The 14,225-nt window shown below is 52.5% G+C and overlaps 1 protein-coding gene across 3 annotated transcripts; it reads left to right on the top strand.

Moving 5' to 3' along the window:
* Positions 1-2,373: 2,373 nt before the first annotated feature.
* Positions 2,374-13,051, top strand: LOC125916019 (sialic acid-binding Ig-like lectin 5). 3 transcript variants are annotated; one of them, XM_049622158.1, is made up of 9 exons: positions 2,374-3,251; positions 3,336-3,716; positions 4,111-4,395; positions 4,595-4,642; positions 8,339-8,596; positions 8,684-8,971; positions 9,232-9,308; positions 9,600-9,681; positions 11,450-11,537. In XM_049622158.1, exons 1-9 carry the CDS (start codon positions 3,215-3,217, stop codon positions 11,461-11,463), a joined length of 1,470 nt encoding a protein of 489 aa, XP_049478115.1. In that variant the 5' UTR covers positions 2,374-3,214; the 3' UTR covers positions 11,464-11,537. The 3 variants fall into 3 exon arrangements, with proteins under 3 accessions (XP_049478115.1, XP_049478113.1, XP_049478112.1); XM_049622156.1 differs by having other exon boundaries at positions 2,375-3,251; positions 4,111-4,356; positions 9,227-9,308; positions 11,450-13,051; XM_049622155.1 differs by having other exon boundaries at positions 2,375-3,251; positions 9,227-9,308; positions 11,450-13,051.
* Positions 13,052-14,225: the final 1,174 nt, after the last annotated feature.

The raw sequence follows: 14,225 nt of genomic DNA, 5'->3' as shown, positions 1-14,225 counted from the left end.
ATGTATTTAAATATTTTGTTTTTAAGTGATCTCTGCCCCCCCAAAGTGGGGCTCGAATTTACAGCCCTGAGATCAAGGGACGCATGCTCTACCCACTGAGCCAGCCAGGCGCCCTGTTGTACTCGTGGTTTTTAACAATGAAAGGTTGCAGGTTAAAATCTGCAATGGTCGGGGTGCCTCACTGGCTTAGTTGGTAGAACGTGTGACTCTTAATCTCGGGGTTGTGAGTGTGAGCCCCACTTTAGGTGTGGGGCCTACTTAAAATAAGAATATAAAAATATATAAAAATACAGGGCATCTGCGGGGCTCAGTCGGTTGAGTGTCTGACCTCGGCTCAGGTCATGATCTCGCGGTTCACCAGTTCAAGCCCCGCGTCGGGCTCTGTGCTGACAGCTCAGAGCCCGGAGCCTGCTTCGGATTCTGTGTCTCCCTCTCTCCCTCTGCCCCTCCCTTGCTCGTGCTCTCTCTCTCTCTCTCTCTCTCTCTCAAAATAAATAAACGCTAAAGTATATATAAAATGAAATGAAATGAAATAAAATAAAGTAAAATAAAATAAAAATCTACAATGGGAAAGGTGCACCGGGCAGGGCCAGGAGAGACCTGGCTCCCGCTTCCTTCTCTCCTCTCCTCTCCTCGTGGAGTCATACGGACAGCACTTAATTCTCCCAGTGCTGCGGACTGAATTGTGTGTCCCCCAAATTCATGGGTTGAAGCCCTAACTCCTGATGTGACTGTATCATATCATGTGGGGACAGGGAGGTAACTAAGGTTCAGTGAAGTCACAAAACCACAAGAGGACCTGAAACCACAGGAAAAGTTTTCTTATAAGAAGAAACACCAGAAGGGCGCCTGGATGGTGCAGTCGGTTAAGCGTTGGGACTCTTGACCTCAGCTGAGGCCATGATCTTGATCTCTCGGCTTGTCGGGCTCTGTGCTCAGCACGGAGTCTGCTTGGGATTCTCTCTCTCTCTCTGCCCCTCCCCCAGCTGTTCTCTCAAATAAATAAACAAATAGATAAATAAATAAAAAGTAGAGACGTCAAAGATCTCTCTCTACCACGTGAGGACACAGCAAGAAGGCAGCCGTCTGCAAGCCAGGAAGCTGAGCCTCCCCCGGCCGGCACCTTGCTGCCTCCAGAACTGTGAGAGATGCAGTTTCTGCTGTTTGAGCCCCCCATCTCTGGGCTTTCACGTCTGTGGTGTTTTAGGGCCCAAAGCTGACGAATGTACCTAGCGATACCGTGTCACAACACCCATGGAGCCTTGCCAATCGAGAGCTCCCCGGCGTCCTGATTGTCCAGGGTTTTATGGGTCCTGCTGTGCATTGTTATCTTGCCCCGCCCCCCCCCCAAGATCTTCAAGTCCTACCCCCCAGTACTTGTGAATGTGGCCTTATTTGGAAATCAGGTCTTCACAGGTGACCAAGTTAAGGTGAGGTCACGAGAGTGGGCCCTAATCCAGTAGGACCAGTGTCCTTATAAGAAAAGGAAAGTGAGACACAGAGGCATAAGCATACTGAGAGAAGCTGATGGGAAGACACAGGGAGAGTGTGGTCTCTAAGCCAGGCCTGCAGCAGCCAGAAGCCGGGAGAGAGGCCTGGACGCATCCTCCCTGCCGACACCGGGATCTCAGACTTCCAGCTTCTGGAGGTGTCAGCAATGAATTCCTTTTGTTTTTGTTTTTGTTTTTTTAATTTATTACTTATTTTGAGGAGGGGGAGGGGCAGAGAGAGAGAGAGAGAGAGAGAAAATCCCAAGCAGGCTCCGCATTGTGGACGCAAGCCCGATCCGGGGCTCGAACTCACGAACCATGAGATCATGTCCTGAGCGGAAATCCGGATTGGACGTTTAACTGACTGAACCACGTAAGTATATTTATTTTGAGAGAGAGAACGAGAGAGAAAAAGCACGAGCGGGGGAGGGGGAGACAGAATCCCATGCAGGCTCTGTGCTGACAGCTCAGAGCCTGGAACCTGCTTCGGATTCTGTGTCTCCCTCTCTCTCTGCCCCTCCTCTGCTCATGCTCTGTCTGTCTGTCTCTCTCTCTCAAAAATAAACAGTATTTAAAAAAAAAAAAAAAGAGTCAGACGCTTAACCAACTGAGCCACACAGGTACCTCCATATCTTCTTGATGACCTTCCCCAACAACTAGTTAAGGTCAAGTGCCCCTCAGGCTTGACTGGGAGGTGGGCATCACCGGGGGGTGGGCAGTGTAGACCTTCACAGGTGCCTAGGGCTCCCACCTCTCCACTCGGCAAGGCTCAGACCCTCTCCGTGCCCAGGTGGGGCGTGCGAGTGGGAGTAGGGCCCGGGGAAGGAGGAGGCGGGGGCGTGGGGGAGGCTTGACGGCGTGTGACCCAAGGTTTCATTTTCTCTAGTTCGTGTTCCTTATCTCATTCGGGCTTCACTTACAAAGCACAAATTCAAAGATAAAATTATTAAGCATTTCAAGATGGCAACCTCAGGGCATCACCCCCCAAGCGTGAGGCCCTTTTGGGATCCTGTGCCCTTGCTTGCTTCTCACCGTGGAACCCGGAGCGTGTGTGGACTGCAGACAGATGGACAGACAGACGTGGCCCGAGGCAAGCAGGGAGGCTGAGTGCCCTTGGGGAGCAGGGTGGGCACTGGGTTCTCCTCTTTGTCTCTGTATGTAGCAGATGTTTGCCTGGTGAAAGAAAGGAAGACAGACAGAAGGAAAGAAAGAAAGAAAAAAGAAAAAGGGAAAGAAAGAAAGAAAGAAAGAAAGAGGAAGGAAAGTGAGAAAGAAAGAAAAAGAAGGAAAGAAAGAGGAAAGAAAAGGAGAAAGAAAGAAGGAAAGAAAGAAAGAAAGAAAGAAAGAAAGAAAGAAAGAAAGAAAGGATGAATTCTGCCTCCAGTACCTCACCTGGAGCCCTTACTCACTGACTCCCCCGAGAGCCCCCACTGCCAGGACTGCCCTTCCCCCCCTCCCCCGAGGCTGGAACAGGGCTCCTTCCCTGTTGAGGCCCAGCCTTGAACCCTTTCTGCCCTGTTGCTGCCTTCTGTGAAAGGAGAAGTTGCAAGAAGGGATTCTCCAGGACATTGCGGTTCCCTTCCTGCAGTTCCCCTTCTGTGGATGGTCACTATCCACTTCTTCCCCCACAAGAAGCTTCCTGTCGCAGCTTCCTTCCAGGACAGACAGGCACGCCTAGAAGCCAGACCGTTCGGTGGCGGGCCCGGCCCCCGGGGACCCCAGGGATGCTGCTGCCGTTGCTGCTGCCGCTGCTGTGGGCAGGTGAGTGGGTTGAGGGCCGGGGTGGGGTGGGGGGCGGGCAGGGGCTTCGCCTGTCACTGTCGCTGAGCCTCAGTGTGCCCCCAGGGTCCCTGCAGGAGAATCCCGGGTACAAGCTGCAGGTGCAGAAGTCCGTGACGGTGCAGGAGGGCCTGTGTGTCCGCGTTCCCTGCACCGTCTCCTACCCCGGGGTTCGCAGGAGCCCCTCTGCACCTGTTTATGGCTCCTGGTTCCGGAAAACCTATAACCCCAAAGGGGATGTTCTCATGGCCACAAACAAGCCTGCCAAGGGCGCAAAGAGGAAGAACAGATTTTCATTTCACCTCGCCGGAGACCCTGGGGACAGGGACTGCTCCCTGAACATCACAGACGCCCAGAAGGGAGACAGTGGAAAGTATTATTTTCAACTGGACACAGGTTCCATGAGACGCAGTTACCAAAGTGACCTGCTCACTGTGACTGTAAGAGGTATGGAGGGGCCCCGAGAGTCCGTGACAGGGATGGGGGAGCACGTCTTCGAGGGCAGACACGGACCTCCTGCTGCTCACCTTTTTTTTTTTTTTTTAAGTTTATTTATTTATTTTTGAGAGAGAGAGAGAGAGAGAATCCCTAGCAGGCTCCGCACTATCAGCGTGGAGCCCTGCCCAATGTGGGGCTCGAACCCACAAACCGAACCGTGAGATCACGACCTGAGCTGAAGTCAGATGCTTAACCGACTGAGCCCCCCCCCCCCCCCCCCCCAGGCGCCCCCGGTGCTCACCTTTAAGGGGGGAGCAGTGGAGCGTGGTCAATTTAGGGTTGGGGTGCCTCTTTCAGAGGCACACACAGAGGGGTCCCCTCTAGTCTCGTGTCTCCTCTCCAGCGCTGACACAGACCCCGGATATCCGTATCGAGGAGCCCCTGGCGTCTGGCTCTCCCAGCCACCTCACATGCTCTGTGCCCGGGGTCTGTGATGGGGTGACCCCCCTCACCCTCTCCTGGACGGGAGCTGCGCTCGGACCTCTGGGACTGGACCTGGAGGCCTATAACTCCTCGGAGCTCCTGCTCACCCCCCGTCCGCAGGACCACGGCACCAACCTCACCTGTCATGTGACCTTCCCCAGGGCTGGTGTGAGCACGCAAAGCACCATTACGCTCAACGTCTCCTGTGAGAGTGGGGGAGGGGGGAGGGGGGCAGGGGCAGGACTCAGTTGTCTGCAGATGCCTGCGGGGCAGGGGGCTCCGAGGGGCTGCAGGGAGGACACGGGACTTGTCTGTTTCTATTTCCATTTCTGCGTCTCCTGGGGGCGGGCGGCGGGGGAAGGGCCAGCTGTGACTCTACTCCTCTCCGTGTCTCTCTGTCCTAGATGCTCCACAGAACTTGACCATCGGCATCTCCCGAGGGAATTGCACAGGTGGGTCCAAGGGCCTCGAAGCCAACCCGGGAGGGCCAGGGCGATGCACAGCGAGAGCAGAGTCAGGAGGCTTCCCTTTCGCTGTGTGACGGATTGTTTTCGCTTACTATTCATTAGCCGCCAAGACAACTTGTCAAATACGTGCACGTTATCACGACAAAATGAACACCTCGGTGGTCAGTGACGAGGTTAAGAACTAGAACAGGGGCGCCTGGCTGGCTCAGTCGGTGGAGTGTGCAACTCTCGATCTCAGGGTCGTGAGTTCGAGCTGCACATTGGGCATAGAGGTACTTAAAAAAAAAAAAAAAAGAACAGCAACCCCACTTTTGGAACACCCTAAATGCTCCTTCCTAATTTCAGCCCCTTTCATCCGGCCTCAGAGAAAGCCATCACACGGGATGCTGTGTTATCATTCTTTCTACTTAATTTTACTTTAAAGTTTATTTATTACAAATGTTTTATGTTTATTTATTTTTTGAGGGAGAGAGAGAGACTGAGGTTGAGCAGGGGAGGGGCAGAGAGGGAGACACAGAATCTGAAGCAGGCTCCAGGCTCTAAGCTGTCAGCACAGAGCCCAACATGGGGCTTGAACCCACCAACTGTGAGATCACGACCTGAGGCAAAGTCGGGCACGTAACTGACTGAGCCACCCAGGCGCCCCTATTTATTTATTTTGAGAGAGAGAGAGAGCACAAGTGAGCCAGAGTGGGGGGAGGAGCAGAGAGAGAGGGAGAGAGAGAGAATTCCAAGCAGGATCCACGAGGGGCTCGATCTCCTAAACTGTGAGATCGTGACGTAAGCCAAAATCAAGAGTCAGATGCTTAACCACTTGAGTCACCCAAATGCCTCTATTTTACTTTGTTTTTGACGAAGGTATAATTGATGAATAAATTGTATATATTTCAAGTGTACAACGTGATGATTTGATATAGGTAGATTCGATATGTGTAGGTTTGATATACGTTTACTCTGCTAAAGGATTCACACAATCTAGTTAATTAACACATCCACGTATCTTCTTTTTTTCTTACCATTTTACCAAATATGTTGGAATCTCTACACGATGTTTGCTTGCCAGTGTTTTTGAAAGCTTATGTGACACAGGACTGAAACATACGTGTTCCTCTCTGACGTCTGAGTTATCTTTCTAAGTTGAAATTCACCTCCCATCCCATAAAATCAGCCCTTTCAAAGTGAGCAAGTTCGGTGACATTTAGGACATTTGTGATGTTGTGAAACCACCGCTGTATGTAGCTGCAAGGCATTCTCGTCACCCCCCCTAAAAAGCCCTGTACCCATTAGCAATAACTCCCTATTTCCCGCTCCCTGCAGCCCCTGGCCACTAATCAACTTTCTTTGGCCGTGAACTTGCCTCTTCCGGATATTTTATATAAATGGAATCTTACAGCATGTGGTCTTTTGGTCTGGCTTCTTCCACTTAGCATGATGTTTTCTTTTATATATCCGTCTATCTCTATCTCTATATCATCTATATCTATAGATAGATTTTTTTTAGGGGCATCTGGGTGGCTCAGTCGGTTAAGTGTCCGACTCTTGATCTTGGCTCAGCTCATGACCTCACGGTGTGTGAGTCTGAGCCCTACATCAGGTTCTGCGCTGACACTGTGGAGCCTGCTTGGAGTTCTCTCTCCTCTCTCTCTCTATCTCTCTCTGCCCCTATTTTAAAGTGTATGTATTTATTTTTGAGGGGGAGGGCAGAGAGAGAGAGAGAGAGAGAGGATCCCAAGCAGGCTCCACACCATCAATTTGTGGAGCTGGACTCAGGGCTTAAACCCACGAACCATGAGATCATGACCTGAGCTGAAGTCGGACGTTCAACCGACTGAGCCCCCCAGGCGCCCCTCACGTTCCATTTCCAACAGGCACTTGAGTTGTCCACGGTTTTCAGTTTTCATGATAATGCCGCTTGGAACATTCCCCTTGTCAACAGAAGAGCCTTTCTTTAAGGCACGTAGATTTCTCAGGGATCTTGCGACGATGCAGATGTGACTCAGGAGGCGTGTGTGGCCTCTGGTTCTGCATTCTTTTTTTTTGTTTTTTATGTTTACTTTTGAGAGAGAGAACACTCAGGTAGGTGCGCATGAGCGTGAGCAGGGGAGGAGCAGAGAGAGAGGAGGAAAGAGGATCTGAAGCTGGTTCTGTGCTGACAGCAGGGAGCCTGATAGGGGGCCTGAACTCATGACCATGAGATCATAACTTGAGCCGAAGTTGGAGGCTTAAGCGACAGAGCCATCCAGGCGCCCCATGCTTCTGCCTTTCTAACCAGCTCCTGGAGGGTGCCAGGGTACCCCGGGGGGATGGGACTGTGAATTTCATGCCCAGGAACAAAACTGTGGGATTTTAGGGACGTGTATTTCAATGTTACTAGATAAGACTATAATAGAATAGCTCTGGAAGGCCACACAAGAAACTGGCAATAAGTGTTGCCTTTGATGAGAGGAATTTGTTGCCTGCAGCGTTAGTTACCATGGAAGGGAGACTTCTCTCAGAACACCCCTTCCTCCTTTGTGACTTTTAGAATGCAAAATGTGGACATCCCACTCATCCTGAGACAACTGGGGGAAAGGAGGTGAAGAGGTAGAGGTCAAGTCCTGAAGAGCCTTGAAGGGTTTGGTATTCGAAGTTTGGGCACTTGAGCCAGGGGTGTTCAGCAGCTGGGGAAAGAGAGAGAAGTGTAGCGAAGGGCGTGTGCCTTGAAGAAGCCAGTGTCCATCGGTGGATGGACAGATAGACACAACGTGGCCCATCCATGCAATGAACATGATTCTGCCATAGAAATGAGTCCAGCACTGGGGCGTCTGGGTGGCTCAGTCAGTTAAGCATCCAACTGTAGATTTCTGTTCAGCTCATGACCTCACAGTTCGTGGGACCGAGCCCTGCAACGGGTTCTGTGCCGACAGCACGGGGATTGGGATTCTCTCTCTCCTTCTCTCTCCGCTCCTTGCCCGCTCTCACATGCGCTTGCTGGATTGCGCGTGCTCATTCTCTCTCAAAATAAATAAATTTTTAAAAAAGAAGGAAAGAAAGAAAGGGAGTGTAGCGCTGACAGGTGCTACAAGGCGGTGAACCTTGGAAACATCAAACCGCAAGGCACACAAAAGCCCACAGTGGTATATGATTCTATTTGGATACAATGTCCAGAATAGACAGATCTGTGGAGTCAGAAAGTAGGTTAGGGGTTGCCAGGGGCTGGGGGACAGGAGCAACGGAGGAGGCAGCCGAGGGGTGCCTTTTTTGGGGGTGATGAAAAAGTTCTGAAACTGATTGTGGTAATGGTCACCGCAGGACTCCTTTTTAAGTGGTATATACATGGAATTGCATGGTATGTGAATTATATCACAATAAAGCTGCTTAAAAACTACTTGTGGTTGGCGCGCCTGGGTGGTTCAGGTCATGAGCACGCGGTTCGTGAGTTCGAGACCCGCGTCGGGCTCTGTGCTGACAGCTCAGAGGCTGCTTTGGACTCTGTCTCCCTCTCTCTCTGCCCTCCCCTACTTGCGCTCTCTCTCTCTCTCTCTCTCTCTCAAAAATAAATAAACATTAAAAAAAAACACACACAAAAAACCCACCTGTGGAGATCCCTTCCCAACTTATGGAAAATGGAGAGGAGAGAGAAATAGGCCTCGGCCCTGGGCTGGGGGTGCTCACCCTCGCTCTTTCTCTCTCTTCCTCCAGAACTGAAATACCCGGGGAATGGCTCATCTCTTCCAGTCCTGGAAGGGGAATCTGTGCTCCTGGTCTGTGTCGCCGACAGCAACCCTCCGGCCACACTCAGCTGGGCCCAGGGGAGCCGGACTCTGAGCCCGTCCCAGCCTTGGAAGCCCGGGGTCCTGGAGCTGCCCCGAGTGGAGTCGGGCCACGAAGGCGAATTCACCTGCCGAGCTCAGCACGCTCTGGGCTCCCAGCACGTCTCCCTGCGTCTCTCTGTGGTCTGTGAGTGTGGGGACCCCCGGGGGGGGGGGCGGGACGCCCGGGGCCTGGGGAGCAGAGGCGTCGCTGACCCTGCCCCCCCTCCTGCAGGCCCCCCGCGGCTGCTCGGCCCCTCCTGCTCCTGGGAGGGTGAGGGGCTGGGCTGCACCTGCTCCGCCCGAGCCCGGCCGGCCCCCACCCTGCGCTGGAGGCTGGGGGAGGGGCTGTTGGAGGGGAACCACAGCGACGCCTCCTTGACCGTCACCTCCAGCTCCGAGGGGCCCTGGGCCAACAGCTCCCTGAGCCTCACGGGGCCGCTGCGCTCCGACCTCAGACTCGGCTGCGAGGCCCGGAATGAGCACGGGGCCCAGAGCACCGCCGTCCTGGTGCTGCGGCCAGGTCTGGGGGCTGTGGGGGAAGGGTGGGCAGAGACGGGGGAGAAAGGAGTCTGCATCCTAGAGAAGACGGTCTGGGTGGGCGTGGGGCCGTGGTCTGGATGGGAAGGGGTGAGAGAGAGGAGGAAGGAGGGGGGCAGAGTCCGGGTTTTCTGCAGGTTGGGGGATGAAGAGCATGAGAGCCCAAGTTTGCGGGAGGCAGGGGCACAAGCGGCCTGGGGCTTGGAGGGGACTCACCGGAAACCTCACTCCTCTGCAGCGCAGCCTCTGCTTGGGAGAGGATTCGTTCTGGGGGCTGCCGGGGGCCTGCTCTGTCTCTGTCCTTGCCTCGTCTTTTTCATGTGAGTGTTGTCCCTGGGAGAGAGGGCGGGTGCGCGGGTTGGAAGGGGTCCGCGTCCTACGGTCCCAGGCGGCCCCAGCGGGAGGAGCCCTGGTGGTGCCGAGGCTTCGAGATTGGGGCACTGGGGCAGAGAATCAAAGGAGGGCTGATGCCGCCCTGATCACGCCTGTTTGCGCGGGCCGGCGGGCTCCGTGCGTCCCCTCCTCCGGCCGCGCTCAGCCTTGCCAGCCTCTTAAGCAGGGGGCAGTGGCTCACTCCAGGCTGACAGGTCCCGGCCTCCCCCCCCCCGCAGAGTGAAGACCCGCAGGAAGCAGGCCCCAGAGACAGCAGCTGGTGGCAAGGAAGCTGCCTGCATGTTGGGTCCCATCTCCTGGGTGAGTGCTGAGCCCTCTGTCCGTCGGGGTCCCATGTGGCCACCACCCTGGGATGGCCACGGCCACACCCTAGAAGACTTAGATGGTCATAGCGCTCGGACAGGCTTTTGGTCTGGGGTCCCCATCAACTCAGTCACCCAATCCAGCCACATGGGAGTCGTTTGCCCCTCTGCTCTCCGACTCACCTTGTGGAACCTGTCCACCTTGCACAGCCTGTCCAGCTTCCTGTGGACCCTGCACCCTCCCCACCCCCACCTCCTCAGGTCTCTCTGGACCCCGGACCCACTTTCCCTTCCTTCCCCTCTCTCCTCCCTAACACAGGATGCCAGGGAGATCCCACCCCGCAAATAATTATTGCCAACTACAAAGTTCAGGGGTCCCCAAGACGCTCTCAGCTTCAATAGCTCACCAGAAGGACTCCGAACTCACTGAAATCTGTTAGACGCCCACCAGGGAAGCTCACCCTGGCCACGTGTCCAGGTTTCTATCGGAGGGTTGGTGACATAGGCATGGTGCCCCTGTATGGCTCATCTTTGTTGTTGGTGTCCAGCCCCTCTAGAGGTCAAGCCGATACTGTGTGGCCCGAGGCCTCACCAGAAATCACGTTGTTAACATAAGCTGTTTGGGGCGTGGTGAGCGCTTGACCGCACAATATCCTTTGATTGAAAAAATATATATATTTATTTTGAGAGAGAGAGAGACAAGAGTGCAAGCGGGGGAGGGGCAGAGAGAGAGAGAGAGAGAGAGAGAGAGAGAATATGCCAAGCAGGTTCCGCACGGTCAGTGCAGAACCAGACGCAGGGTCGATCCCACAAACCGTGAGATCATCATGACCTGAGCCGAAATCAAGAGTCAGATGCTGGGTGGCTCAGTCAGTTAAGCATGTGACTTCGGCTCAGGTCATGATCTCCCTGTCCATGAGTTCGAGTCCTGCATCGGGCTCTGTGCTGACAGCCTGGAGCCTGCTTCGGATTCTGTGCCTCCCTCTCGGTGCTCCCCCCCCCCTCGTGCTCCCCCCCCCCCCCAAAATGAATAAACATTAAAAAAAAAAAAAAGAGTCGGACGCTAAACTGACTGAGCCACTTAGGTGCCCCAACATCGGTTTTAATTGATTTTAATGTCTGTGCTACAATTTTGTTATAGAGTTTGCCTAAATTTCCGAGATGTGGAGTGGTCCCTGAGGGCAGTTCGGTTCTTCGCAAATCCCTGTCCTTTTCCCACCACCCGCCCCATTTCTGTGCATCCTATCTCAATTTGCTATTAGATAGTAGTATAATTGACTACTACCTTAATGTCAGTGCCCCCGACTGCAAGCTAGTGGGAGGTAATGGATGAGGTCTACTTTGTTCCCCATTGAGTAGCCAGGGTCTGATACGGGACAGCTCTTCCATAAGGTGGCAGGAACTGGGGCCAGAGAGACCTGGGCATTCGTCTTGGCCCTACCAACAACTGAATGTGTGATTTGGGAATATTTACCTAGACTCGGTTTCTCTACCTGATGAATGGGGCTAATAGTGCCTCCCTGATGGCTTGTGGTGAGGCATCTAGGAGCCTGGCAATTGATTGCCAAGGGCGAGACATTCTTACTCTCACGTATTTATTGAATGAGTGAGTGAATGAATGAATGAATGGGGGCTCAGCCAATGCTTGTGGAATGAATGATGAAAGACTAAGTGGTTTCCAGCTTCCAGGCTTGCTCGTGGGTCCCCCTCGCTATCTGCCAGCTCCTGTTATCCTAATTTGACCCCCTTCTTTCCCCTCCATTCAGGGTTACCAGCATGAGGATCGGTCAAGCACCCCCCTGGACCACCCGCCCCCAGCCATGGCCACTCCCTCCTCGGAGGAGGAAAAGGAGCCCTACTACGCTTCTCTCACCTTCCATGGGCTGAAGCCCTGGAACCTTCCGGACCCGGAGGCCACCAGCACCACCGAGTATTCAGAGATCAAGATCTGCAAGTGACGCCTCCAGCCAGCTCCTGCAACCGCTGGCTAGAGGGCTCAGGGCTTCTCAGGAAGGGACACCTCCGGGACAATTCCTGAGTGAATAGTTTTCCACAGAAACGGGTCGCCAACCGGTGTGGTGTGTTGGCATCCACCTGTGTGGGGATGGGCAGAGCTGGGCTCACATTTCAGCCAGTCACCGATAAATTACAAGCCGGTGCAGAGAGAGCATTTTGCCCGAGGTCACGGGCTCTTCCCAGGGTAACCGACCTGGTCAGGAGGATTCCTGACCCGCCCCCCGCCCCGCCCCACTCTGAGCCTGCTTTCTGGAAACCCAACTTGTGTATTGTCACCACACGGAAAACCATTCCCGGATTTTCTGCAATAAATGACAGGTTATCTAAATTATATACCCTCCTTCTTTGTACGTCCCGGATGTTTTTGGTTCTCCTTAACAGTTGTTTCTTCTTCTTGTAGAATTCGCTTATGGGATTCCTTGCGGTTAGGATCTGTGTTTCATTTACATTGTAAAATGTGTTAACCTTAAAAGAAAAACTGCCAGCTTCGTTACCAGCAAAAATGGGTTCGTTGGGGAAGAAAAGAGAATTGCAGTTGTGGACACACAACTTGCAACAAAACCCTAGGCAAGTCTAGGGAAGGGAGAGGCACACGTTTAATGGAGAAAAGGGGCCAATGGGGGAAGGCTTGGAAGTATGCTGGCTTCCCATTGGCTGAACTTTGGGGGCAGGGGTGGGGATAAGAAAAGCCTCTCCGCTTCCCGCTGGGTTCGTAGAGCAGTAGCCCCACGCAAGGCCCACCCCGCGCAAGGTCAAGTCGGCCTCTTCCGGTTGGGTCTGCAATTGACTATGCGTGGCAGTGCGTTAGCGCTCTCGCGGCCAAATCCTCCCGACTGCACTGTAGCGCAGTTTCTTGCTATTAATTTTCACTATAGTTTTTACAGTGGTCACATCCAATTTATTTTTTTCCATTGAATGTCCGTTTAATTTCTTCTACTGTGTCCATTAATGAGAAAACGCGCTCAATCTTAGCATTAGACTTCGGCTCAGGTCATGATGTCGCGGTTCGTGAGTTCGAGCCCCGCGTCGGGCTCTGTGCTGACAGCTCAGAGCCTGGAGCCTGCTCCGGATTCTGCGTCTCCCTCTCTCTCTCCCCTCCCCTGTTCATGCTCTGTCTCTGTCTAAAAAAATAAACATTAAAGAAAAAATTAAAAAAAATTTTTTGATGTGTCAATGGGCACCTGGCCGGTTCAGTCAGTGGAGCATGTGACTCTTGATCTCAGAGTCGTGGGTTCGAGCCCCATGGTGTAGAGATTACTTAAAAATAAAAATCTAAAAAAAAAAAAAAAAGTGCTGTGTCGAATTGTATCTTTCACAGCACAATTTGCTTAGCTGCATCTCTCGATCAATAACTTTTAAAAATGGTGTCTCCTGAGAAAATAAGTGCATTTATTCTCATGTCATACCCCTTCTTCAACACTATATAGGAGGATTCCATTTGTCCCCATGCTGGGGGTTAGTGACATTAATGTAAAAGAATAAAATCCTTCAGGGATAAAATCGTTTTGAAAAGGGCATCGTGGAAATGCAGGAACTATCCACTTCAAGTCAGAAATTCTCTTCCTGTTCTAAGTAGTATCTCCTTTAAGAATAGCATTGACACAGGGTGCCTGGGTGGCTCAGTCGGTTAAGTGACCGACTTTGGATCAAGTCATGATGTCAAGGTTCCTGAGTTCGAGCCCCGTGTGGGGCTCTGTGCTGACAGCTCAGAGCCTGAAGCCTGCTTCGGATTCTGTGTCCCCTCTCTCTTGGCACCTCCCCTGCTTGCACTCTGTCTCTGTCTCTCTCAAAAACAAACATTAAACAAAAAATTTAAAAAAAAAAGTGTTGGCACGTAAAGAGATAAATTTTTCATCAATTCTTTCTTTAACACATTTAAGATATTCTTGTAAACATGGAAAAAACACTTGGGACACGTGGGTGAGTCAGTTGGTTAAGCGTCAGACTCCTGATTTTGGCTCAGGTTCGTGAGTTTCAGCCCTGCACTGGGCTCCTTGATGACAGCATGGAGCCTGCTTGGGATTCATCGCCCCCCCACCCCAGCCCCACCTTGTGCTGCCCCTCCCCCACTGGCTCTCCCTGTCTCAAAATAAATAAATAAACTTAAGGAAAAAAAAACCCACAGAGAACTTAACATCATTTTCTGTTCTTTCAATTGGCATAATCCTATTGCTAACCAGATATCGGGTATAATTCTTTTAAAAAATATTTTTTCAATGTCTGTTTTTGAGAGAGAGACAGAGCATGAGCAGGGGAGGGGCAGAGAGAGAGGGAGACACAGAATCCGAAGCAGGCTCCAGGCTCCGAGCTGTCAGCACAGAGCCGGACGCGGGGCTCGAACTCACAAACTGTGAGATCACCACCTGAGTTGAAGTCGGACGTTTAACCGACTGAGCCACCCAGGCACCTCAAGAAAAATATTTAAGCAAAGAGAAATGATTTGTCGTCAGATGCCTACTGGGGCCGCTCTTGTAGACATACTACATACCTGCGTGTATTGAAGGCTCAGAGGTGTCCTGCAGTAAA

Source organism: Panthera uncia (assembly GCF_023721935.1).
Source record: "Panthera uncia isolate 11264 chromosome E2 unlocalized genomic scaffold, Puncia_PCG_1.0 HiC_scaffold_19, whole genome shotgun sequence".
Lineage (NCBI taxonomy): Eukaryota > Metazoa > Chordata > Mammalia > Carnivora > Felidae > Panthera > Panthera uncia.
Note: the sequence above shows the minus strand (reverse complement) of the source record. Positions and strands in the feature narration are given on the sequence as shown.

Coding starts and splice junctions, on each gene's coding strand:
- LOC125916019 (XM_049622155.1), top strand. CDS start 3,215: ATGCTGCTGCCGTTGCTGCTGCCGCTGCTGTGGGCAG. Junction 3,252..3,335: donor GCTGCCGCTGCTGTGGGCAG/GTGAGTGGGTTG, acceptor GTGTGCCCCCAG/GGTCCCTGCAGGAGAATCCC. Junction 8,972..9,226: donor CGTCCTGGTGCTGCGGCCAG/GTCTGGGGGCTG, acceptor ACTCCTCTGCAG/CGCAGCCTCTGCTTGGGAGA.